At 32.9% G+C, this 27,842-nt stretch overlaps 2 protein-coding genes and 1 non-coding gene across 44 annotated transcripts; 1 reads left to right on the top strand and 2 right to left on the bottom strand.

Moving 5' to 3' along the window:
* Positions 1–13: 13 nt before the first annotated feature.
* Positions 14–209, bottom strand: LOC112752515 (U2 spliceosomal RNA). The gene has a single exon (XR_003176949.1). It is a non-coding gene; the product is annotated as a U2 spliceosomal RNA (small nuclear RNA).
* On the bottom strand, positions 192–2,369 carry LOC112751041 (phosphopantothenoylcysteine decarboxylase). Its single transcript, XM_025800020.2, has 3 exons — positions 2,190–2,369; positions 1,116–1,505; positions 192–654 (listed from the first exon to the last, which is right to left on the bottom strand). Exons 2-3 carry the CDS (start codon positions 1,476–1,478, stop codon positions 412–414), a joined length of 606 nt encoding a protein of 201 aa, XP_025655805.1. The 5' UTR covers positions 1,479–1,505; positions 2,190–2,369; the 3' UTR covers positions 192–411.
* A 17,838-nt stretch (positions 2,370–20,207) lies between these two features.
* Positions 20,208–26,192, top strand: LOC112751042 (uncharacterized). 42 transcript variants are annotated; one of them, XR_011872421.1, is made up of 9 exons: positions 20,208–20,499; positions 20,614–20,899; positions 22,315–22,408; positions 22,873–22,973; positions 23,567–23,642; positions 23,717–23,776; positions 24,635–24,764; positions 25,498–25,624; positions 25,755–26,192. XR_011872421.1 is itself a non-coding variant. In XM_025800021.3 (7 exons), exons 2-6 carry the CDS (start codon positions 20,692–20,694, stop codon positions 25,612–25,614), a joined length of 519 nt encoding a protein of 172 aa, XP_025655806.1. In that variant the 5' UTR covers positions 20,208–20,499; positions 20,614–20,691; the 3' UTR covers positions 25,615–25,624; positions 25,755–26,192. The 42 variants fall into 42 exon arrangements, 6 of the variants coding, with proteins under 6 accessions (XP_025655806.1, XP_025655808.1, XP_025655810.1 ...); XR_011872427.1 differs by having other exon boundaries at positions 23,576–23,642; XR_011872437.1 differs by having other exon boundaries at positions 23,576–23,642; positions 25,786–26,192.
* Positions 26,193–27,842: the final 1,650 nt, after the last annotated feature.

A 27,842-nucleotide genomic window follows, 5' to 3' on the forward strand; every position in this document is an offset into this window, starting at 1 on the left:
TAGACTTAATTTGGTGGGGTGCGCCAGGCCCATGCAGCAGTGTAAGGCTTGGGCGACGCTTGACAGGCCCAGTAGCAAGCTACTGTAATGGCCCATCCCCCTCAAAAAATAAATTTAATATCGTGTGGACCAATGGCCCACATATCAGATATTAAACTGATAAGAACAGATACTACACTTGATCTTAGCCAAAAGGCCGAGAAAGGTATGCTTATTAACGCGGCTTACTTGGCCTTTTATATTGATTCACAGAACATCACTTTTCACTGTCCAATGATGTGGTACTCTTCTTATACAACAAACAGCACAATATCAGTCACTCTTTTTTCTTGTTGATTCACCAAACAAAATGAACTCAGCTTACTGCATACCACAATTATAGACGCGTAATCTTTCATTCTTCTCAGTCTTTCACTTGATATTTATTTTCACAAATTCAGAAATGATTTCAGGATCAGGCATTTGCTTATGAGCGTTGTCTCCAGCTAGTGTGATTACATAGGGACCAAGTACACGAAGGGAATGAAGCTGTCTCTCTGTTAAAGGATTTGCCCCCATCAAAGGGTCCATCGATGGCACGACATAGAGCCTCTTTTCGTAGTCCCATACTCTTATGATAGTTGTTAGCAAATTGTCGCACATCCTTCCAAGAATCTGCAACCATAAACATGCAAATGAAACAACTCTTATGTAAGATGCAACTTAATAACAGAACATTACATTTCTTAGCAATAAGTAGGAATATAAACTAAATAGCATGATGTAGATTTATTTGAATTATTACAAAAACATCCTTAAAATTGAGTTGTTTAGTAAACAAACAAAAGGGGCATTGTTGTAAGCAAGATATGAGTTCTTGTACACATTAGTTTTGATCATATAACGCAGCATATGATTGTTTTATACACAAGTCAGGTTCCAATCATGCGAGTAATGCAAAAGTAGAACATGTAAATCACTCTAAATAAGATGCAAACATACCGATCGAAACATTACATGATTTTTAGGAAGCAGGAAAACACATATATAGTACATATAAACTCTGATAAGCAAGATCTAATTCTTCTTAGTACAAAGTAATGTTTCTAATCCTATCATGTGAGTTTATTGATTACCTTTGCAATGGTATTTGCAGAAATTGGAGCAACGACCATGACATCAGCCCATTTAGAAAGAGCAGAGGGTAAAGGCGAACCGAGTAGAGGACCTGATTCTGACCAAACCCTCCCTTGATCTACATCGGAAAACATTTGCACATTATGTGGAAATGATGATTTATCAAGAAAAACCCGTGCATTTTCTGTGACCACAGTATTTATATCTGCCCATGTCAAGAAACATTGGCAAATCTGTCCGAATTTCGCAGCCGATAGGCATCCACAAGCAGCGAGGAGAACGCGAGGCTTCCTTGGAGGAGGACAAGGCTTCGGCCATGTAAAATTTTGCCCTACACTTTCCTCAGGTAATAATGAAGCCATCACAGTTTTGTTCTACAGGTACAGTATCTGTAAATATCAGAATTGCTATTAGACTTAATAAACAAAATGCATAATAGGAAAGAGGATTATTGATTCCTATAAAAATATCATAAGCACAGCCTCATAAATATGAAAAAGAATGATCAAATGGAAAATTTCTAATGGGTGGGAATGGGAATTACTTCAAGTCAAAGTTCAATATCACATTTCCAGCACCAAAACAAGAAGAGAAAGAAGCTTGAAAAGAGACATATATCAGAAATTGTAGCATAAGCCTGTTTCTAGTTTCAAATCTTCATGCAAGAAAGAAGACAAAAGACACAAACAAATGCACGATGAGAGAGAGAGAGAGACGTTGATAGCATAATGAAGCTAAAAGAAACCAAAAAACCAAACCAAATTTGGTTACACAATGCTACGTTATAGTAGTTGCTTCCATTCAGAGCAGAAAGAAGTGATGAACCGTTTCATGATGACTTAACAAGAAGAAGAAGAGAATAACTGAATCTTGAATCAGAACGCGCTATTCTCTCAAACATTGCAAGAAACGCATGACCCATGATTGAAGATACAATAAAAAATGAAAATTCCCACAATAATAATAAAAAGCCTCAATAATGATAATCAGAGATATCATCACCAAACCAAAGGGAAGAAAGCAGAAAGAAGAAGCAAAGAAAAGAATGAATTTAGAAGGAACAGTTGTATCACCTTCTGAGATTTTTTTTTTTTTCTCTGGTGAATGAATATACAGTGAGTAGAAAACCCGCCAGAATAAGCTTTTTGAGTTTTGGCAATGGTGATGGCTGATGGGTTTACACTTTACACACTGAGTTGGTTTTATATGGTAGTGGGGTTCAAGCTTTTCATGATGAATATGAACCTTGAAACAATAACCTTTTAATTTGGAAAATTGGATTAAATTCACAGTGAAATTAACTGAATCTTATATTTATTACCTTTTACCGGATCGTCATTTTCATCGTGTCAAAAGTTTTACATTATAAACTTAAAAAAGCATTTTAATTAAAAAAGAATAATCCATTTTCATTGATCAATTTTAGCTAGTTGCAAAGGGGAAAAAACTTGTAGAATTTAATCATACTCGCTACATAATCATTCTATTAAAATTTTACTTTTGTCACCCTTACAAATTTATCTTGTCATTTTGAGATATAATTTTGGGATTTTATCAGAAATAATTATTTTTCTATATCTGATTTTGTAAACCTAAATTTAGTAATGTGATTTGTCATGGTTAATAAGTATTTGCTTCTAATTAATCTTGGTGTCTTTTTGAATATATGTGTAGCTGTCTCTGATTGTTTATGATCATTTAAATTCTGTTGATTGGCTTTAAAAATGAATTACTTATGGTTCTGCTTATGAGTTGCTGTGGTTTTGTTCTGCATATATATGGCTGCGTATAATTAAAAATGCTAATTTTTCATAAGCTGCTTATGAGTTGTTGTAGTTTTGTTGCTGGAAACAAAACTATTGGTGCTTATGAGCTGTTGTGGTTTTGTTTGCTTGTGACTTCTTCTCAATATTTTCATGAGTTTTGTAAGATTTTGCGAGTGTTCAAGGCTTCTTGTGGTAGTCGAGATCCATTACTTGGGAGTATGGCTGAGAGGATGAAGCTTAAGTATGAAAAGTACTGGGGTAACATAAAAAATATCAATATGATGATTTTTGTTGCTGTGGTTCTTGATCCTAGATACAAGTTGAAGTTTGTGAACTTTAGCTTTGAAAAGCTATATGATAAGGATGATGCTGATTTTTTGGGTGCAAAAGTGAAAGAGACCTTCTCCAAGATGTTCGAATGCTATGTGAATGCAAATAATGGGGGTAGATCTTTTACTTCAGCAACAATAGATGGTGCATCAGATGTGGGAGTACCTGATGGTGACATGGCTGGTGATTTTTTCAAGGAGGTGCATTTTCATGAGATCATCAACAAGAATGAGGTGGATTTGTATTTGATGGATGGTTTAGAGAAGCCTCGTGATCAAAATACTTTTGACATATTGAATTAGTGGAAGGTAAATTCTAGCAAGTATCCTATCTTATCACAAATAGCTAGAGATGTCTTAGCAATGCCGGTCTCGATTGTTGCTTCAGAATCAGCTTTTAGCACTGGTGGAAGAGTGCTTAACAACTATAGGAGTTCTTTAACTCCAAAGACAGTTGAGGCATTGATATGCACACAAAATTGGCTTCGTGCTTCTCCAATGACAACCGATTTTGAGGAGCTTATTGAAGAGTTTGAGAAACTTGAATTAGGTGTGCAAAAAAGAAATTTGTAGTTCCTTTCATGGTTTATGTTTATAATTTATAATCTATATTATGTTTATCATCTATATTGATTTTCTTGTTTTATTTTTGTAGAAATTGCACCAACCGGAGAAGATGAGGATGAGTCTGGTGTGGATTCAGATTAAGCATGGTGGCTGTTTGGTTTTTATTTGTTTTAAAGTGACTGTTTCGGTTTAAAGTGTGTTTATTTTTGTTTTTCTGCTAAACATTTTTAATTGTCTTTGTTTTATCTTTAATTAAGTTGAATTTGTATTGGATTTGGATGTGATATACTCTTGTTATTCTAGTTTATTAAAGGTTTTAAACTTTATTTTATGGTATTTTAAATTCTGATTATTAGGTGTAAGAAAATCGAAAAAATCGACCAAACCAAACTGCTATTGGTTCGGTTCGGTTGTTCAAACAGCAGCCAACTGAATGGTTGGTATCCTTGTAGAACCGATCAGGTCGATTCGGTTAGTTTTCGGTCCAAAACCGAACCGAACCGAACCGAGCCGATTACACCCCTAATATCGGAGAATATAGACAACAAAAGAAATTTGGGAGGCACTCACTAAGTTGTACGAGGCAAAATCACTTCATAATAGGGTATTTATGAAAAAAGGCTCTATACTTTTCGTATAAGTGAATCCACATCAGTGACGGATCACGTCAACATTCTTAATACCTTATTTTCACAATTAATAGTCATAGAGTGTCAGATTGTAGAAAATGAACATGATGAACTTTTTCTCCAAAGTTTACCAGACTTGTATGATCAACTCATCATCAACATCACAAATAACAATATTGCTGATCAACTTTGATTTGATGATGTTGCTACCGTTATTCTTGAAGAAGAAAGTAAGCGCAAAAATAAAGATGATCAAACAAAAAATTCAAATCAAGCAAAAGCTTTGTCGGTGATGAGAGGTAGATCAACAGAACGTATCTCTAGTGAGAGTCAAAGTCGTGGTAGATCAAAGTTTCGAAAGAAGAATATTATTGTTTACAATTATGGCCAAAAAGGGCAGTTGAAGAAAGATTGTTGGTTCAACAAGAAAAGCATACAAAAAACTCCTGATGCAATTACCTCACATGGTTGTGTTGCAAACACCTCTAATGATCGAGATGTTTTGTGTGTCGAAGCTGCAATTGGTCATGAAGGAAATAAACCCTAGCTAATGTCTGGCTATTGGATTGTGTAGCAACATATCACATTAATCTACATCATGAGTGATTTAGCACTTATGAAACTGTTTCAAAGGGATTTGTACTCATGGAAGATGATCATGCCTTTGAAATTGTGAAAATTGATATCATTAAAATTTAGACGTTTGATGATTTCATCCATAAAGTTCAAGGTGTAAGATATGTGAACGGCCTGAGAAAAAATTTGTTGTCCGTTGGACTGTTGGATTCTCAATGGTACAAGATCAACATTGAAAGTGGATCGTTGAAGGTGACTAATGGTGCTTGTGTGATCATGAAGGTAAAATGACTAACAGCTAATCTATACTTGCTCTTTGGAGATATAGGTCGGGACGCAGCCGCAGAGGCATTAGTAGAATTTGCAAATCAAGAAGATACAATGATGTTGTGATATCAGAAATTAGGCCACATGTCAGAACGAGATATACAAGTTTTACAGAACATAATCTCTTTCCAGGGATCAAAATGATGAATCTACCTTTTTGTGAGCATTGTGTGACAAGCAAGCAGCATAGATTGAAGTTTGAAAGATCAACTGCTAGAAGCAAACACATACTAGACTTGATTTATTTTGATGTGTGAAAAATCACCAGAATTATCACTAGGAAGAGCAAAATATTTTGTTTTCCTTTATAGATGATTACTCACGAAGAGTGTGGATGGGTATTCCCTATTAAGAAGAAGTCAAATGTGTTTCCAGTATTCAAGGAGTTTAAAGCATGAATAAAGTTTAAAACTGCGAAGAAAATAAAATGCTTGAGGATAGATAACAAAGGAGAATATATTCATGGTGATATTATTGCATTTTGCAAGCTCAAGGGTATCTAGAGACAATTCACAGTTGCATATACACCTCAACAAAATAGTGTAGCAGAACGGATGAACATAACTCTTCTAGAAAGAACCTGAGATATGTTGCGATATGCAGAATTAGCCAAGTATTTTTGTGTAGAAGCAGTTAAAACAGCCTACTACGTGATTAACTGATCGCCATCAACAACAATTGGATTAAAAATACCAATGGAGATGTAGCAAGGTAAGCCACCCGATTATTCTTCTCTACATGTGTTTGGATGTCTTGTTTATGTGATGCTCAATTTCTAAGAAAGAACAAAGCTTGATCCTAAATCAAGGAAGCGTATCTTTTTGGGATATGTTGATAACATAAAGGGGAATCGTTTGTGGGATCTCACTGCCCACAAAACTATTGTAAGTAGAGATGTTATATTCGTTGAAAATCAATTGCAAAAGGAGCATGAAACTAATAGCAGCATTGAAGAAACTACTACAATATACATGAATGACAATTCTGGAGAAAAAAGACTCTTCTAAAGCAGAACCAGAGCAAGTTGAACAAAAACCAACTGAAACTCACAGAATAACATGCGAATTAAGAAGACCATCATGGCATGCCGACTATGTCATGACTTGCCACGATGTATTTTATTTTGTTACTGAAAGTGGATAACCATCAACCTCTAAAGAGGCCATAGATGGTTCAAATTCTTCTTTATGAATGACAGTCATGCAAGAAAAAAATGGAAGCACTACACATAAAACAAGACGTGAGAGCTTGTCCCACTCCCAAATAGAAGGAAAGCCATTGGTAACAAATGGGTCTACAAAATCAAGCGTGACATTCATAACCAGATAGAACATTATTGTGAAAGATTAGTGGTGAAGGAATTTGCTTAGAAAGAATGTATTGATTTCAATGAAATATTTTCTCCTATAGTCAAGATTTCTACAATCAGAGTAGTTCTTGTTATATGTGTTATATAGGATTTACATCTAGAGCAACCACATGTAAAGACTACTTTTCTTCATGGTGAAGTTGAAGAAGAAATAACCAAAAGGCTTTGAAGAACTAAGAAAAGAAATCTTGGTTTGCAGGTTAACCAAATCTCTATACGTTTAAAGTAAGTGCCGAAATGTTGGTACAAGAGATTTGATTCTTTCATTATTATTCTTGAGTACAATAGAGTTCAGTCAGACTATTGTACTTATTACAAAAGGTCTAGTAATGATAATTTCATCATTCTATTATTGTACATAGATGACATGTTAGTGATAGGTTCCAACAGTGATCATGGCCAAGAATCAAATGCTCTTGACGAAAACAAAACCTAGAAATTGACCTCTTTTCCAGTTGGTAAGAAGGTAATAGGGTGCAAGTGGAGTTTTTGAGTAAAATACCATCCTAATGGAAGTGTTGGAAGGCATTAATAAAGCATGTCTTATGGCAAAGGAATTCGCTCAAGTTCCTGGAGTCGATTACAAATATACATGCAGCCTGATTATCAAGTTAGGTACCTTGCAAGTTGTTTTGGCGCTTGCAGCGATAATAGGTTGGCATTTAAAGCAAATAGATGTAAATATAATATTTTTGCATGGCGAGCTTGATGAGGAGGTCTATATGGGAATGCCACAAGGGTTGGAAGCAAAACCAAGACAAATATGCAAGCTTGAAAATTCATTGTATGGTTTAAAATAAGCAAGTAGACAATAGAATTGAAAACTAAAATCTGTTCTTGTAAAGTTGGAATTCAAACAATGCAAGTTATATTAAAGCTTATTCACAAAGATAACTACAATGGAATTTACTAGAATTTTAGTTTATGTTGATGATTTAGTCTTGGCAGGAAATGACCTTAGTGAAATTGACAATTTAAAAAGGACACTTGATGAAAGGTTCTGAAGTAAAGACATTAGAGATCTTAAATATTTTCTTGGGTTGGAGGTAGCAGGATCAAAGAAAGGGATTGCTGTATATTAGCAGAAATATGTTCTTGATCTTTTCAAGGAAACATGATTTAAAAATTGCAAGTCTGTTTCAACTCCAATGGAGTATGGAGTGAAGCTGAGCAAGGATGATGGGAAGCTATTGCCAATTACGACTCAATATAGGAAGATCATAGGAAAATTACTCTATCTCTCAAATACTAGACCTGATATCATCTATGTCATAGAAAAATTAAGCCAATTTCTAGATTGCCACTATTGAGCACATGCGAGCATTACAAAGAATTTTGAGATATATCAAAGATTCGCCAGCTGCTGGATTTTTTCTGCAAAGTCAAATTTGAACATCACAGGATTTTCATATTCTAATTGTACAAGTTGTCCCGATTCTAGAAGATTTATCTCCGCATATTGTTTCTATCTAATAACATTACTTGTTAGTTGGAAGAACAAAAAACAATTAACCGTCACAACATTATCCTCCGAAGCAGAGTATCGTCCACTGGCCATAGCAACTATAAAAGTGCAATGGTTAAGCTATGTTCTTCAAAATCTTGGAGCATCCATTCAAAAGGTTGCAAGCATTTATTGTGACAACAAATTAATTATGTATATTGCCACCAATCTTATTTTCTATGAGTAAATTAAGTATATTGAGGCAAATTGTCACATTGTGGAAGACAAACTACTTGAGGGATTAATTCATTGGTTGTTAATATCAACTCATCATTTGGTTTAAGACATTCTAATCAAGTCTTTAGCACCTAGTTCCTTTAAGAATATCCATAGTAAGTTTAGATTGTTGGATATTTTCATAGCCAAACTCCAAACTTAAAAAAGAGTATTTCGTGATATCCAATTTTTGTTAATTTTTAGTTAGTTGGTAGTAGTAGTTAGTTAGTAAATAGATATTTATGATACCATCATAAATATTTTCTGTATTTAATAGCTATAGCAACTAGTACTAGTTGAGTATAAATATGAAAAGTTATTAGCGTAATAGTTGAGGCTCATCATGCAATGCAAGTTTTTCATCAATTGCTCATTCTTTTTTCTAATTCTTTTCTGGTTTCTACACTTTTCGAGCACTCACATGCAATCTTCAACAATAATTATTCTTAAATTAAAAATTTAGGGTAAAAAACACAAATAAACCATGGGAGGAAACTTGTTACATGAATAAGCCAAATGAAAAAGTGACTCACGAATCAGCCAAAGCCTATTTTTATATAATTCGAACCTATTTGGTTCGAACTCCATTTGAACATAAAACGAACCTATTTGGTTCGAACTTCACAGTTATAATTCGAACCTAATTGGTTCGAATTACTCTTGATTTCGTGCCTCAACTAATTCGAACCTAATAGGTTCGAATTACTTTAAATGCAAATTGAACCAAGATGGTTCGAATTAGTAAGGAACAGAGCTGAATATGTTACGTGCATGAGATCGGAATTGATGAATATGTTCCGTTTAAGGAGTTTTAAACGAAATGTATGTTGAACACGCATGGGAATAAATTAGTCTACGAGTTAAATTAATCAAGACATGATGCGGCAATTAAATAACATCAAAATGCAAAGTACAGATGTGTTCAGAGTAACACACACATACATCTAAAGGTGGATACGAAGTAACACTGGTAACAAAATACATAGACGAACATAGGTAACATACGACTCGGCACAGAAATCATCTAAAAAGGTGCAACCCCGTGAAGCAACGACGTGGAACCCGTGTCCTCTGACCTCTCCGGATAAACGGCTCCTGATCCTCGATCTCCTCGTCCTCGTCCTCGTCCTGCGGGGCTGGCTGTGTAGGCATCCTAGGCTAGACATATACCGGTCGGGATGAGGACGGCCCAGCAACTGAATGTGACCCAGCAGTATGTGCCGAAGCTGGGGTACCACCCAAAGCGAAGTACTCAGGAGGAGGCACGGAGGGCGGCTCATTCAGATCGACATCTAACGGTGTCTGTGTCCCCGTCGTCTGACTCCGCCCAGGGACAGCCTCATCATCATGCATGATGGCACTGATGTCATCAAAGAAGGGGGATCCAAGATCCCATCAAACCCAACACCGGCAAGTAAGTCTGAAAACGTGCTGCCTGGACTCACCCATGGCCTACTCTCCTGATGTGTGTGGTCGTCAGGGGGAACTCCAACAAAGTAATCTCCAAGCGGCCCCTCCCCAAGTCCAGCCTCAGCATGGGTAGTGGGATCTCCGGTGGCGTACCCCTGTCCACTAAGGCCACCAGCCTCACCATCATCCTGGCCTGCAACGGGTGCCCTCCGTCTGCCTCCACGCCCTCGTCCTCGACGACCACCCCTACCCGCGTCATCAGCCTCGTCGATAGCCTGCTCTAGCCACCTCCACTCACGCTGGCTCCGTCGTGTCCCGACACGAGCTCTCCTCTCAACCCGACGCCTATCAGGGACGTTGTCGACTCGATCCATGTCAGGAACTCGCCCAGGACCCCTCTGTGACGCCTCGACAGGAATAGGAACGCCCCTCGGATCCCCCAGATAAAACTCGGGTGACAAGAACCTCTTTCCATGCTGACTCCACCAGTCTAGGTAGGCGTGCGAAGGTCCAGGATCGGCAACAACATCGAACCGGAGGACGTGGTTCGCACGGGTCTCCCAAAGAATATGCCAATCCGGTAAAGCGGACGGGAACCAACGATCACTGCCTCTCCCGTCCTTCGACATCAAAAAGTCGATGTTCAGGGCGGGACGCGGGAGGGGCTGCACACCACCGAACTGCGGTAGCACCCTATCTACCTGATGCCACTCTACGACGACAAAGTATATCAGTGACATGACAGACTGCCACACCGCCATGTGTCGAGGCTCCAACGCCTCCGGATGCACAACCTGAAGTACCTCGGGGGAGCTATACGGCATCCAGATAAACTGCACAAAAAAATACCGATGTTATCACGCCAACTCCCTCTACAGAAACATCTGATGTCTAGTTATTCAAATAAAAGTAACCGGAATAACACTCACATCCCTGGCCTGTAGACCCCAACTGTAGGAACCCATCTCCTCAAGCCTAGCTACGTAGGGAAGCCATCTGATGTGAATGCGGTTGCCGGACTTGTCGGCAAACAGCTGAGTGCCCAACAACATCATGATATAGGCACGAGCAAAGTGCCGCACAATCTCCTCATCGGCTCCCTCAGGACACTCTCCGAAAGTCTCCTGGAACCAGGTGCAGTTTACTGCGAACTTCTGAACCTGGCTCGGAGGAGGAATCACTCCAAGCAACTCCTCGAACCACACCCAACCTGGACGTCCACCCTCGATATACACATGGAAGTCTGTAAGGCAACCGTTGACATAACGCCCGTCCACTGCCAACCCCAACTGGTACGCCACGTCCTGAAGCGTGATCGTGCACTCTCCGAAGGGCATATGGAAGGTGTGCGTCTCAGGACGTCACCTCTCGACGAAGGCGCTGACAAGGGGCTCATCTAACCAGAACCATCTATCGTTCAGCCTAGCCAGATGGTATAACCCGGCCATCTGCAAGTAGGGAACATAACGCTCATCAAGTGGCATGCCTTGTTGCCGCCGCATGCTCCTGATGCATCGCTGTGGCTGCGTATTAAACGGACCGCATTATTAGAACCACATACAATACTGCTAACCAAAAAATAAACTAACACAATAAACCAATTACATAAACCACTTACATAAACCATCAACACAACCGCATATAAAACCACGTACAAAAAACCACTTACGCTAAACCACCAACTAAACCGCATGCAAAACCACTAAAATAAACTATTTGCAATACCACTACAACCAACCACTAACAATACCACCTAACATAAACCACTTACATAAATCATTAATAGAAGCGCATATAAAACCACTACAACAAACCACTAACAATACCACCACGATAAACCACTAACATAAACTGCCACTAAAACCACATGCAAAACCACTAACTCAGATAAACCGTGTGCACAAAGTTTTCTATCTACTAACCTCGTCATTGATGACCCCGGCTATATGAGCAACCCCGTCCAACCGGTACAGCCTTGCAGGATCGTCCCCCATCAGCTGAGTCTTCAGTTCTACTATTTCTCGAATCGAATCTGGGTCGTTTTCTCTGGGATTTGGTGGGGTATGGAAAAGGATAAGTGGTTCGAATTTGCTTGATTCGAACTCCTTATATAACCCAATTGTTCATAATTCGAACCAATTAGGTTCGAATTATTGGAGGCAAGTAATCAAGAGTAATTCGAACCAATTAGGTTCGAATTAGTTGAGGCACAAAATCAAGAGTATTTCGAACCAATTAGGCTTGAATTATAACTATGAAGTTCGAACCAAATAGGTTCGATTTATGTTCAAATGGAGTTCGAATCAAATATGTTCGAATTATATAAAAATAGACTTTGGCTGATTCGTGAGTCACTTTTTCATTTGATTTATTCATGTAACAACTTTCCTCCCATGGTTTATTTGTGTTTTTTACCCAAAAATTTATATTGAAAACTAAATTGAAATCTTTCTATATCTATTAATATATAATAAGAGAATAGTAGTAGGTTCAGTGCTTGACAAGTGTATAGGCTAAGAGAATAGTAGTAGGTTCAGTGCTTGACAAGTGTATAGGCTGATTGATCAACAAGTGTCTTATTTAAATAATTGACAAGTGTCTTACTAATTCAAAATACAAACATAAAATATAATAAATAATAAATATAAACAAAAAGCAAGCAACACAGCAACTTCTTCACGCAACTCTCACCTGCAAAGCTGCAAAAGTAATAGAAGTAGATTTGTAAATCCAAATCAGATGCATGTTGAGTGCGTTTTTTCCTTTTTAGGATTAAAATTTGAACTTGCATTGAAACCAGAGCAAGAGTAAACAAATTTCAAATCAGGATTTTAAAAATCAAATCTTTCCTTGATTCTCTCTCTCTCTTCTTTTTCGCGCTCTCTCTCGGATTTGTTTTTTCTATCATCTTCTTCGTCTGTATCGAGGAAGCTATCGAGCAGTGGTAGAAAGTATTGATTAAGTGAGAGTGTTAAAACAAACGAAGAAAATGAGAGCAAGATCTGAGAGAAGAGGAGACAGACAAAGAGAATCGAGCTTCAGGAGCAGAGGCGAAGAGAACTTTCACAGTGGAAAAGAAGCTCTCATGCCAATGTCAAATATGGTTACTGCGGTATGTGTTTCTTCTACTGCTGTTCGGTCATCGTTCTCTTTTACTATGTTATTCTTATTTAGAAGGCTCAACCAATTTGGATATAACTATTTAGGTTTCTTTTTTCCTGACCGTTGTCGATTTCAGATGCACTAAATCTTGCTGCTATCAGCCAAGAGGCAGCAGTTCGGTAGCAAAGTGGTGACGCCAGAAAGCTAACCGGTGGATATTCACCGTTGGAGATGGGAGAGAAGAATGGTGATGGATATCTTGCCATTGAAGATGTTATCGGCTGTGAGGCAAAGGTAAGCCTTTTTTTTTTTTAATTTCAAAATAAAAAACTACTGTATTTTTTTCTAATCTTCTTCTGTTTTTATTTCAAAACATTTGTTTCCCTTCTTTTAGTTTGTTTCGTGTATGTGTTTTTGGGTTTAGGTTAGATCAAAGCAAGAGCTCTTTGCAGAGGCAAGCCACTAGAGAAGTATATCTATGTCTTTTTCTTATTTCTTATGCTGATGGGATATAATGCACTGTTATTTCTTCACCTAAAATTTTATTTTGACTTTTTAAAGCTTATTTGCTTCATTTTATCTTTTCGTTTTAATTTAATTGTTGTTTTTGTTCTGAGAACGTTGCATATGGCTATGTTGTTTGCTTGCTTTATTAGTTGGTTAAACTATAAATTGTAGATCTAGCATCATATGGTTATGTTACCTTAGCTTCCTGATAATTGTGGTTAACGGATTATAGTTGTGTCCTACTTATTGATGGAGGGAAAGAACTTTTAAGATTTTCAATTAAAAGATAAAAGAACTTCTCAATGTGTGGAAGAAAGATGCTCTTTTTATTCTGTGTTTTGCGTTTTCTATCTACATGGTCGTTTTTTGTGCGAGGAAGAGATTCTTTTAGGATTTATGAGTGAATTTTGCACATGGATGATTTGAATAAACTGTGAACTATAATCTTGCAATCGTTGGGGTTTTGACCACTTCCTTTTTTGTGTATTTTGTGTATCTCTATCTGTAATTTCGTGATCACATGATTCTATTATCATTATTAAAATGATTCACTTTGAGCTTCTCATTAATAGAATAGGAAAAGTAAAGCTTGATGTACTATTAGATTTTCAAGTAAAGAAAAACCTATTGGTAGAGAGAATATTGGAGAAAAGATATTATTTGACATTGAAACTTTGTTTGTTGAAGAGATTGCTTTTGTGGTAAGTTCATTACTTTTTTAGATCCAACAATGTGTGAGCTTCTTTTTCAATCTTTGAATATTGATATATAAAAAATTCATTTTATCATTGTACAATTTCTGTAGGACGCAAATACTCAGATGTTGCATATTCAATTAGTAGAAAGTGTTTCTTGGAAAGATCTAGCATTTTTTAAGTTCTTCCATTTCTTCATGCAGAACATATTGGTGATATATCGAAAGGACTGAAGGCATATCGCAAGATTATTTTTAAAGAGGTATTATTCAAATTTTCTTCTGAACTATGGATGTTGAAAGGGTTAGACTGATATTCATTATTATCTTTATTTAAGATTAGATGTATTCGATAAAGATAATTGCACTATAATTCACTCTTCAAAAGTGAGGATCACAAAGTGGTACTTCCCCGTACTCTCAAAAGAAAGTATCTAAGAGACACACTTACCTTAAAGTATTTTTTTATTTCCTCTGCACCACTTCAGTTTATGAATGTAAACATGTAATACCTGAATCTTAATTTAAAAGAATTAAAAAAACTCAAACTACAAGTATGCATATGCAGTGAATTAATTATTCTTTTATCTTTAAATATGCATTATTTAATTAATTTCATTCAAAGAATATACACAGATAGTGATCAATAGTGAATTGCTTTATATTATGGCATTTTCAAAGAATTAGCTATTAATAAATTTTTTGCAAAGTTACCATTACAAATAAATCATTCCAATAGGCAATAATATTGATGTTTCTTAAGGTCCTTTAATGATTTGCTTTAATAAGCATTCCATACTTTGTTTGCTCTTAGCGTAATTCTAAAATTATTATTGAGAAGTTTGACTAAAGGAAACACATACACGTTTCTGTTGTTCAATCTGGAATTTCGATTTAATAGATTACTTAGATTTATACATGGTCATGTGGGAACTTCATCATGATTCGGAAAAGGCTTTATCTTTATTTGAGCAAGTGATTTAGTGTGTTTGTTGCTGTTTACTGTTTTTGTTGTTGGCAGTAGTCGCATCTCCAAACATGTTCTTGACATAAAGAAGTCAGTATTTTGGCTTGGTTGTGAAGAAGAACTTACGACAGTGATGAAAGGAAGCTCCATGGAAGGAGAAGAGGGCGGCGATGATGGAAACTGATGGAAACTCAGCTAACGCTGTCCAGTCAAATGCAATTGAATATAAATCATATAAAAAGCTCCCCATAGTATTGTACCCAAACAGAGGTATTATTCTATAACAGAGGTACTCCTGATTATTCTATTTATTTAGGTTTGATGCATGTAATCAGCAGCCCTTATTTTATAACATATAGAGAATAAATAATTTTCTATGTGACTGTTGATGCAGCTGCAAGGAGAAAGAATAGTGCCACGGTGAGTGGTGTTACGACCGTCACTAAAGAAGGAGCAGTTGGCAACAAGTTGAAACACCGGTCAAAAGAATGGAGAGTTCTGAGATCCTGTCATCCGATCCGCAGTGTGGGTAACTTTTCTTTTTTAAAAGTAGAAATTTATTTTTATTTTTCTTTCTTTTAAAAAAACGTTACAGAAAATACCATTAGGGTTCGAGATTCAAGCAGAGAGAAATCTATAACTATAACAATTTGACAATTGTATAGATTTTTTTTCACTCATTTTGTAAAACAAATAATTTTTTCCCTTTTTTTAACTTCAGAATGGGATATTGATTATGTGATGGTGCTCAATCAAGTCCTTCAAAATGATTTTTGCAGCTTATGAGTGCTCTTCCAATACTCTCATTATCCTCCAACATAAGTCTATTGTAGTTAAAGTTTCACTTTATCAGTTTGAGACACTATTTGTTCTGTTTTTTTTCTTTTTCTTTATCTGACATTGCATATCTGAGTTTGATGTGATGATATTGGGTTATTGTCAAGGTATTTTCTTTACTTTTCATGTGAGTTGTTCTTCTTTCAGAGACTAATTTTTTTCTTTTGCAACCAATATGCATATATTGACTTTGATTGCTTCAGTAGTGCAACTATACTTAACTCTAGGCATTGATTCATATTTTGACTGTGATAATTTGAGATTCTAGCATTATGAAGTGTTAAAAATGCATGAATTAGAGTATGTATTATAAGACATATATTCTTATACTGTTATACAGTGTCATGATTTATTTGTCCTTAGAAAATTGGTTTTATTTTTGTGTAATATGTTTGGGATATTAGTGTACTTTTTTTTATGGATAATTTTTTATAACTTGGAAGTTGAAATTGTCATTCTAAGAAATAGTTGCCAATATTGAACCTAGCTGTAAGTGATGGCATGCAGAAAAATTATTAAGAAATCAAATTCAATTTTAAAATACATTTCTCAAAATTTACAATTGAGGGATTAATTTCATGTTCCTTTAAAAATTGAAATGAAAAATTCGGTAATAAACTTTATGTAAAAAAATCATCCAATTAAATATTCATTACCAAGATTTAAAGGGATAGCTGACTTTATTATTAGCTTTTTACTTCTGCCAAGATAGCTATTTTTATTTGTGATTCTTTAGTGTGTGGTTTTAAAATTATGAAGTGTAGAATATGGAGGAGGGCAGCAGTTTAAGGGTCATTTGTTTTACGACGAAGGGTTTTAGTGTGGATCACTTTTTGTAGGTAAGTTTAAGTTTCACCAGTTCTGTTTAATTTTTAAAGGTTAGTTTTTAGGACTTGTTTTTTGGCTTTGCTCATTTTGGTTTTTTCTGGCGTTTTGTTCCAATTAAAGGATTAGTTTGTCTATATGGAATGTTCACTGTTTTTTATTCATATTTTCTAAAAGGATTTATTATGTTATTCTTCACCATTCAAGAATTAGGTTGAATAAGTTTTGTAGGTTGGGAATTCATAGTTATGCATGTGTCGGATGTAGATTAGATGAAATATTGTTGTGTTTCTTTTTTGTTTCACCTTTTGTTTATGTATTTTTGGTATCTTAAACATGTATTGTGGAAGCATTTTTATGAGGTGACACTTTGTTTGATATCGATTTTTATTGGTTTAAAGTTGATCAATTAAGTTATTGTAGCATATTAGGGATTGGTAATTGATCTGTAAATTTAATAATATTTAATGTCTATGACCAATTTGAGTCTAAGAAAATAATCTCACTTCATATTATAAGCATTAGAACTAATAATATTGTCATAGATAATTGGGTATTAGGTAAGAAAGATGTTATATTTTTGCTCCATTTACATTCAATTTTGAAATTGGGTTACTATCTTTTATTGCGTTTATTGAACTTAATTTTAATACTTTTAAATAGTTATCTTGGATGTGTCTGCATATTTTAGCTACCCATAAACCTTTTGAGCTTGATTTTCACATGTCTTGCAGTTTTCTTTATTGGTGGTAAATAAAAAGATTCTACTAGCTGTATTGTATTATCGGTTGTTATTTAATTTTATTGTTTTCGTCTATATTGGCTGAATTGATTATGCTGCACAAGTGTATAACTCATAACTTTTAGACAATTAAATACCATTATATTCATCATTAATTTTTGTTCTTTTTTAGATCTATATTTCAATTTGTGTCTTTTCTTTGTGGTATATTGATCTTTTGTAACAAAAATGATTTTATTGAAATGGTAGTTTATTTAAAACTGCTGTGAACATTTTTTAGATCTTCTTAGGATTTATTTATTGTTGCTTTGTCTTTTTAATAGGCAAAAAATTGACATATTCACGTGGGTGGTTGAAATAATTTTGGATAGAAAAATTATAAAGGCAAGTTGTTGTTTTATTAAAATTGATATTCACGTGGGTGAAATTTTACTACCAGTTATTCTTTTATTTAGATTTGTTAATAATTTTTTTATAATTCCTATTCTTTACAAATTCTTTACAAAAAAGTAAATTGTTCAACTTGCAAAAAGTTTATTTTTTGTACACTCATGATAGAATGTTTAGACTTTATAAGATGCATTACTTATTTTGATTTATCACTACTCGATATTTGCAAGTTCTGTTATCTATTTTTTCTATCTATCACCATACCATTTTCATAAGGGTAGTTGTCATATTTCTTCAAAGTTCCAGATAGTCGTTCAATTTTAAATGGAAAGCATATTCATATCATAAGATAAATAATTATTTTTGTGATATTTTCAGTTACATTGGATCTGAGCAACCTCCGGTGAAGTATCTAGAGCTAAGCAACAATGGAGAATTTAAAAATATGAATGTTACCGAGTTTCCAAGTTATTGAAGTGGGTGTCATACATTGTTATTGTGCTTTCTTTTCTTTTTTAGTTTTTATTCAAAATATGAGAATTCAAAGCATTGTGGTATTAGAATGTGTAACATCTTTTAGGATTCTTCTTTTCTCAATATTTTTATGTTCAAATATCTTATGTGAAACTAAATAAACCCTTTTTAAATAAGAAAAAAAAATCATATTTGTGCCATTTAAGTTGGCATTTCATTTTAATATCAAATGGTTGAATCAAATAAATATCAATTTAAATATGCGATTGAGAAAGACTATATATTGAAGTGAACTGATAAATTTATAAAACAGCAAACCAAAAAATTTGATTTGTTGCATTGTGTTTTGAGAAGGTATTAGTCTTTAAAAGATGATATCTCAATTTTATTGTTTTCTGATACAGATGAATTGTTTTATATTATGAAGTAGAGCAATTGAAAAGAAATGTCTATTTCACATAAGAATTTGTCTCTTTTATGTTATGTTATTTTATCAATTGCTATTCTTTATCATCTTTTTCATAAAATTGACACTCCTATATTAAGTTTCTCTTTGCCTATGACTTTAGACTCTAGCTGAGTAATTTTACTTCTTTATCATGTTCTAAAATAATTAACATAAATCACATTCATAGATCGTCAATCTAATTAATATAATAACTTAAAATTTTATTGAAGATCACTTAACATCAAATAAATAATGTGACTATGCTCCTATTTTATATAGATATTTTTTTAAGATGGTACAAATGGTAAGTGTTTCTCATGTGGTATTAATTAAAGGATAAAATTTTAAGATTTTATTTTTAAAAAATAAAAACTATTTTAGGTTGGTAAAATAAATAAATAATTATATCTCATTTAACTCACAAAATACTTACCATATAATAGTAATAAAAAATATTAACTATCAAATAGGTAAAAACTCAAAATATATTTTTCAAGTAAAAATCCTTTGTTGAATAATTAAACAAATAAATAAAATTTATTGTCTTAACTTATTATGGTAAATAACAAATCAAATATATTTTTTATTTTATTCAAAATTTAGGTGGTGGAGGATATATTACAATAAAAAACAAGATATATTTATGAATTTATTAGTAATAAATATTAAAAAAAATAATTTAAGTGATTAATTTTTGTTATTTTCAATATATATACATCTTTATAATAAATACTATTTTGACACCAGTATTTTTTTAACAATTATACATATATTTTCTTTGTTTTGTTAATTAAAAATAATTTAATTATGTGATTAATTAATTATAAATATATTGTTGTACAGGTATAAAAAATATTTAGTATATAAGTAATATTTTTTATGTATTTATATTTTAATTAATATAATTATTTTTCTTTCATCATTAAAATAGAAACCTCTTTAAAATGATATACAATTTATTATATTTGTTGTTTGTGTGATTAGAATATAAACTATTTTGATTAAAGTTTTACTTTTTTTAGATAGTATAACAGGAATTATGTAACCATATTTATTTAAATACTCAAACACAGACTTTTATATTTAAGTGAAGTTTACTAATATAAATAAAAAATAACAAAATTATTTTAACTTTTATAAATATAGAATAAAATAGTTTTGTACACTACATAATAAATTTTTATATATGAAAACTTTTTTTAAGTTAAAAATAATAACTATTAATATTAATAGTTTAGTATCAATAAATTTTTATAATAAAATAACATTTGTCCCGGGCGTAGCCCGGGTTGTACACTAGTTCTATATATAATAGGAGAGCAGTACATGGCTGGTTAGCTGACAAGTGTTAGGTTTCATTATGTGACAAGTGGCACTTGACTTTGATATCAAAGTGTTGAGATAAATTGGTTGGGCGGAATATTTGAATTTTAAATCTATAATGTAATATATAATTAAGTGTTGATATTTTGTGTTTTCTCTTTCTCCTCTCTCTTACTCACACTCTATCGCTCTCTGATTGAGAAAGTAAACACAGCAAAGATGAAGAATAATATCGGTAGCTGTTGATGCAGCATTGAAGAGGAAGAATAGCGACAGTGGTAAGTGATGTTGCTACCGTCAGTGAAACAGTAGCAGCTGGCAGCAAGTTGACGACACCGGTGAATAGAATGGAGATCTCCTGCCATCGGTGCTGTCGCGGAGGTAATTCTTTTAAAATTAAAAAAAATCATTTATTTGTATTTAATCTGCTGCTTCTTTTCTTTTTGGTGATTGCGACGAAGATCTTAGGACTGATTTCGAAGTTTCATGCGCCAGTGAACCGGTGCCGGAGCTTACTCGGGTTTCGAGAGTGAGTGACGGCGCCGGATGGGAGGCTTTTGGCAGGGAAAGTGAATGAGACAGAGACACATGTGGTGGTGGTGCAGGACGGAAGCGGGGACTACACCCCCACCATGGCGGAGGTGTGAAGCCATGAAGGCCTCGGAGAAGAAGAGCTTGAAGAGGACAGAATTGGAAAGATTGGAACAAATTGTGGAATTGTACCTTCAGCAGCGAAACCTGCACAGCTTAAACATTTATGGAAGGCACCTCACAACTCAGGGTATGGCAAATATTTTCATTGATTTTTTGACATTATATTAGGGATGATAATTTCAGTGTTATTTTTTAAAGTTTGATTAGTTTAAAATCATATGCATCTTTTTGAACCTTAAAATCATATGTCTATCTAATTGCCCATTATATATTAAATTGCGGTGATATTTTGAAAGGGAACTATTTTACAATAGTTTTGCTTGCATTTTTCAATAGATGTTGCATAAAAGGGCACTGTTTGGGGATTTATAAATCTGGATACAATTATGTTAGTATGAAGCTTAAGCCATTACCCAAATTCCAACCTGCAATTTAAAGTAGGAATAAATTCAATTAAGGGGATTTGGATTTGTGTAGACACGGACCAGTATTAGTTGCTACATTGTTATTATTAACTGATTTAGAGTTTCCACTAGCATTGAAGTAAGAAGTGTAGAGTGAGTAATTTTGAATATTTGAGACTCGAGAGAAGTTGAAACTGTTGATATCTTTTATCTAAGGTTTTTAGTATATAGTAAGTAGCTGCAAAATGGGACATGAGACAGTGCATTATTGGTTATACTTTGAGCTCAGAAGAGAAGCATTTTCCAAATAATTGATAGATTGAATAGTTGCGTCAAATAAAAAGTTTCTGCTATACACAGGTTGCTTTATGTATAAAATATCAGTCTATCAATTTTGGAGTGGTAATATAGCCCAATCTAATAAATTTAAAATTATGATTTTGACTTTTTGATAGCCATTTGTTCAACTTTTGTCTATTTGTTAGGAATCTCTTATTGAATCTGTGACCAGTACCAAGAATGAAACTCTATCCATAACAGCTAATGAAGGTTATTGTTGATTTAGGATAGAATTTTAAATCAGTTGTTCATAATTAACTTTGCACAACTAAGAGTATTAGAGGTACAAAGGAAGGAAAAAGTGCAGGTTAGTGGGAGTGCATATGAATGACTTCTTAAAAATGTGTTTGAAGTTGTAAAATTCATTCATCATATCTCTAAAGCAATCAAAGTAGTTTTGCTATCTTATGATCAAATATATGCTTCAAGTGGATCCTTTGTTAAGTTACTGCACCATTTGAAACTGCTTTATTACAAATATCAAAATTTTGGTATTTAGTTAATGGAAAAAATGGTCTTCAAATAGAATTTTAGTATTACGCATTATACCATCAATAAAATAGAAAGCAGACTATATATATAAAAGCCCCAACATGATCAATGTACAGTATTTGTAATACTAAAATTTTTGTAATACTATTCTTAATAAAGTATCTTGCCTGATATAAAAGTCCCAACATGATGTTAGAATAAAACTGATGTAAGAATAAAACTGTTGGATCCGCAGAACCATAAATTTCCCTTTTTTTTGTTATACTTTTTTCGCATTTGGAGTTGAATGTTGCTGTCTTTCCTGCAGTCGTGCATCATACTAGGGGCTGATGAAAATTGATAAAATAGGACGGATTCTATAGTTTGTAGAAAAGTCAAAGGGATCTGATCCGAAGAAATTGGTATGTTAATGGTATCAAAAACCTCAAACTTCTAACATGTTTCTTTACAACTGCAGTAAGTTGACACTACTGTCCTAGGGTTATCTACAGAAGAAGCAAAGAAACATCCTTAGATTGCGTCAATGAGTGGGTTAATAATAAAGTCCAAAAATGAAAGATTATCATAAATTAGTTTTATTTTCAGTAATTAATTGTAGGTTTAATTTTTTTTTCCTTTCAAATGATCATAGGTAAAATCACCTAAGAAGTGAATTTTTTTATGGTAGACTGTTTGGATTGTGTTAAAAAAAATTCAAATTACTATCATCATGTTTATCAGTATAAGAATTTAAATTTTCGTTCTTTTCCTTTTGTTTTATTAATCTGATTTGTGTAGTGTGTTTTTCTAAATTTTTTTGTCGTGGATGCAACCCATATCCTTTGCAATTACTGTTCTGGATTTTCTTTGGTTTGATGATTTACAGGTATTGATGACATCCTTTATGCTTACAGTTCTGGATTGTCAGCTAAAATTGCAAGGAATATTATTGGTACCAGATTTTTAATTTTAGAGGTTTTCATTCATGTAAGGAAGCAAAGTTTCTTTTTGACATTTTTGGGAATAACATTACTTATTTGGCATACTTTTGATGCTGCACATGCTCTGACCAATGGTGTTCTTCTAACTGATATTTAAAGGGATTGAGATGCATTCTTACAGGGTTTAGCCCTATATATCATGGCTTTACTCTTCCATATTTGAAGGGATATTTTATCCCAATTTAGTTTTAATATTTCTATACATGTCAAAAGTTTTTTCTTCTTTTCTAAACAAAAAGTTCTCTCTTCATTCATGTGATGGTAATGTGTCTTTGTTGAGGAAATTCTAGCTTACATATGCTTTTTCTTTCTTTGGATGCATGCAGTATTTTTACTTTTATGTTGAAATGTGCTATATATTTAAGTTAAGACGTTATAAGTTTGTTGGTGCATGCATTATAGGCACAATTTTAAAATGGTATTCTAGGCTAAGAAACAATGATGCATTCAATCATGTGCAGGACCTTGACATTATGGTAATGAAATATGATATATATGTTTTTTTTCTGATACATAGTTTCAAAAGTTTGCTACAAGATACTACACAATACTTTCCTATACTTAACTCTCTTTTTGCAGGGACTTCAGGCGAGCCAGGGTTCAGGAGGAGGAGATCTTCTCCCTTTGGGAACAAGTTGATATTGCCTGTATGAATGTATGGAATATACAGATATCAAATATGTATCTAAATTTAACTCCATGAAATTAAATGATTTTATTTGGATGTAGGAACTGCAGATGTTGAATGAGAAATGCAATCTGGAGAGACAATTCTCTGAACTAAGAATGGTTGGTTGAAGTCTTTGTTATTTATAGTTTAATTTCAGCAGTTTGTTGAATTAGAAGAAATTTAAAATTAGTATAGCTGATCGATTTTCAATCTTTTGAATTTGTTCTTTATTGATTATAATTTGTCCGGAATTCTAAAATATTGGTTAATCTACCATAATTTATTTTTTCTTTTAAACGAATGAAGTGGCTTTAGAATTAAAGAAATAACTAATGAGAATTGTAAATAATTTAAGGTGTCTTCTTTAGGAAGTTAAATGAGGTGTTAGTGTGTTACTTTATTTAGTTTCAATATATGTGAGGCTTTCCAAAATAAAAGGATATCTATTTAGTATTTTAGGGGTTTTAAATTCTTTTATTGCAAGCTTTAAATTGCATATGTGAATAGTGCTTTTGATGATTTTGAAGTTTAATTCTGCAAACTAAGATTAAGGCATGAGTTTTGCATATTAACATAGGAAAAATCTAGAGCTGATTTACTCTCCGAGACAATCGTTGAGTAAGAGACCAAGGTTAGTGCCTACATCAAAATTTATTAGTTATTTTACTTTGATTTGCACTAATCTTAGACTACTCATTATTTAGTGTGCTTGATTAGCTTATTTCTATTTATTTGAGATTGGCCATTAGATGAAATAATATAAATGTAACTTATCATCAATTCATAAGTCGTATAATAATTGCATAATAACATTTTGAATTTGATCGGGTATTTTTTGTTTTCTGTGAATTTTTGTGATATTAGATAGTTAACTCAAATGATTATTTAATAGTTACAAAAAAGTTAAATGGGAACTATACAAGAAAAAAAAAAGAAACAGCGTTTACAAGATACTATTTTTGTGATATTATTTTCAGATACATTGGAGCTGAGCAACTTCCCAGTGAAGTATAGAGAGCTAAGCAATGATGGAAAATTCGGAAATATGAATGATGTTACTGTGTGTTCCAGTTACTGAAGTGGATTTAATGCATTATTATATAACAGGTGGAAAGTAATACAATACCCCATAGAATATTAAACTATGAATAGTCATTTAATATAGTAAGCAAAGGATTTGCAATCATGAAAAATACAATAAACTTCTTTAACATTATTAGCATGTTTAAGTTTTGCATTTTTATAGAGTTGAAGCTTGGAATATGAGCTCAAGTCTAAAAGACGAAGAGTAAAAACTAAAAAGTAAGATCAAATTCAGTTGAACTATACTAAAAATGTTTTACTTAGCATATGTTAATTTTTAATACTAACTTTACTCAATTATTTACACTATATTTATGGTGAGGTTTGTTATTATTTATTTATGTTGAGTTGTTCTTGATTTTGTAATTCTTCTTTCATAAAGGCTGTTCTGTTTTTTTTATCTACACCTTTCTCCAATAAAAATGTTCTTATTAGTACCCAGATGAGCAGCACATATGAACAAGGTAACATGACTGATATATATACAATGGATCATATGAGCAGCTCGTGCGAAGCGCGGGAAATACTAGACAAATGGGGTTTACAAACTCTCTATCTCTCTATATATATAATAGGAGAGCAATACATGATTAATTGATTGACAAGTGGTGGTCCTTATTGTATGACAAGTGACATTCTAACAAAATAAGTTGAATTTTGAACCACAACATTGGGCGTAAATTTTATCTCCATTTCCTTTCAAATCAGTTCAAAACCATTCACACTATCTCTTATGCTCAACTTTTTTTTTTGTCAGGTATATGAAGCATTCAAAATACAAATAAAGAGAAAACATTTTGTCACTATATCAGTATATCGTCTAATTCGGGTCAAAGGTTCCTCCTCTGAAATCCTCTCATTATTGGAGACGTGATACTTACACGGTATATTGTTCACTATATCTTCGAATTTGCGCAGTCAGAATTATTTGGTATTTTTTACATTCTCTGATCGTGTGAGTTCCAATTTCCTCTAATCTAACTGTATATTCTTGCACGTTTGATAAATCTACAGTCTATGTGATGTATTTTGGTCGGTGATGTAGTTGCAGCGGTGGAGTTGCTATTAAATAAGCGACGGTAAGGGTGGCTACAGGTTACAGCGAGTTCTGTGCCTCCTAGCTCACTTGGAGTTATCTCTGTGCCTTTAAAAGCTAGATCCATGGCTAAAAGAAAGACAACTTAGGGTAAATTCCTCCCCAGCTTACTTTTTGTGCACCTGGATTCCATATCTTCGTTTAAGAGTTCAATTAGTGTGGTTATAGTGACCTACATTTGGAACCAGATTGTATCTTAATGCTGCAAGTTAGAAATAGAGACTTTGATTTAGCACACTTAATTCTTGTCAATTGTTTTTCCTGAGATTAATGATTGTGAAGGTTGGAATTACCAAATTCGATTATTTTGTGTAGGCTCCTGATTATGCTATGTCATCTATTATGGTTTCTATTCCTGTCTCATCTCTTTTTTTCTTCCATCTTTTTGGCTAAGACTTTTTTTTCTTTTTGCTTTTAATGTGTAATTATGATTTGAAAGTAATTGTAAAAATTTGGTAATTTGAATACTATTGAATTTCTATTAAGTATGTATGATTTTAAATGGTGATGATATTATTCATCATTAAGTGGGAGTGTATAGTATTGGACAAATATATGTGTATTTGTGTGTTCATAGAGGATACAAGACAAGGGTAAGAAATTTGGTTCATATGTGAAATCTGAAAAGCTAAAATGGTTTGTGAGAAAAATTGGTAATTGTCATTTTTCTTGCTGAGAAATCTTTTCAATTGTCATATTTTGAAAATCATATTTTGTCAATTTTAAAATACTTTAAATTGAGTTATTTCTTTATAAAAAGTTTAAATTTGTATATATTCATATACATTTAATTATCTTTGTTCAAGCTTAAATTTTTTGTTAAGTATAGTCATTATTATCTACAAAAAGTCAAAAATTATGATTTTTGTAGGAAAGTTGTGAATCATTTCGAATTGAATCATTATTTTGTAAAAATAGTATTCAAATAATAATAAGAGTTAAAATGTGTTGTTCTTTTAATAAGAAGTTATCAATTTAGCATGTATTATCTATTTGAAATTAGATGTAATTAAAAAAATTTAATTAATGTGTTGGACCTTTTATCTAACCAATCCTAATTAATAGTTTTATAATTAATTTTTTATTGTGATTCAATTGTATTAATATTATATTATTTTATCCTTTATATGATCAATTTTTTGAATTTTGGAGACATAATTATTAAATTTAAACTTTATTCCAATTGATTAAAGGAAACTCGTGTGTAGCGCGGGTTTTACAATAGTATCCTATAAAATTAAGTTCCCCTTTCCCCACGTGTCGTTTCCTGCTTTCCCTTCTTCTTATTCCCTTTCACGTTCCTTTACTTACCACTCATTAAACGCTAGTACATACATACATCCATCAATCAATCTATCCCAATGGCTCATACATATAATACATCTATACATCTATCAACCTATTCTGATATCGCTTTTCCTGTGTCTACTGACCCTACTCTCATCCTTCTGCCGAACATGTGTTTCTTATATTGTTCTTTATTATCTACCTATAAATTCTATTATTTTACTCATCTATACAACTCTTAATAATCTAATATTTTTTAGTCAATTTTTCTCAATTATCAATCAGTTAAATTTTAGGGGTTACGGTTTATTAATTTTTTATATTTTTGTATCTCAATTAACAATCATTTAAGTTTAGGGTATAAAGATTAGAATTTAGGGTTTATTACTTTTTTTATATTTTTATTTTATTTTACCAATAATTTATGATCTAAAATTTAATATTTAAGATTTAGAATTTAGGAAAGGTTTATGAATTTAATGTTTAAGGTTTGGTTTGTTAATCGTATATAAATTTCAATTTATAATTGATGGTTAAAGGTTTATGGTTTAAGATGTAGAATCTAGGATTTATGATCTATTAATATTTGTATATAAATTTTAACTTATAATTGAGAGTTTAGAGTTTAAAATTTAGTAACTTTTGTATATAATTTTCATTTTTTTTTCTCAATGTTGCATACAATTTTTTATTAATCTATGTATATTTTAGTAATTATT

Source organism: Arachis hypogaea, chromosome 15, assembly GCF_003086295.3.
Source record: "Arachis hypogaea cultivar Tifrunner chromosome 15, arahy.Tifrunner.gnm2.J5K5, whole genome shotgun sequence".
NCBI lineage: Eukaryota > Viridiplantae > Streptophyta > Magnoliopsida > Fabales > Fabaceae > Arachis > Arachis hypogaea.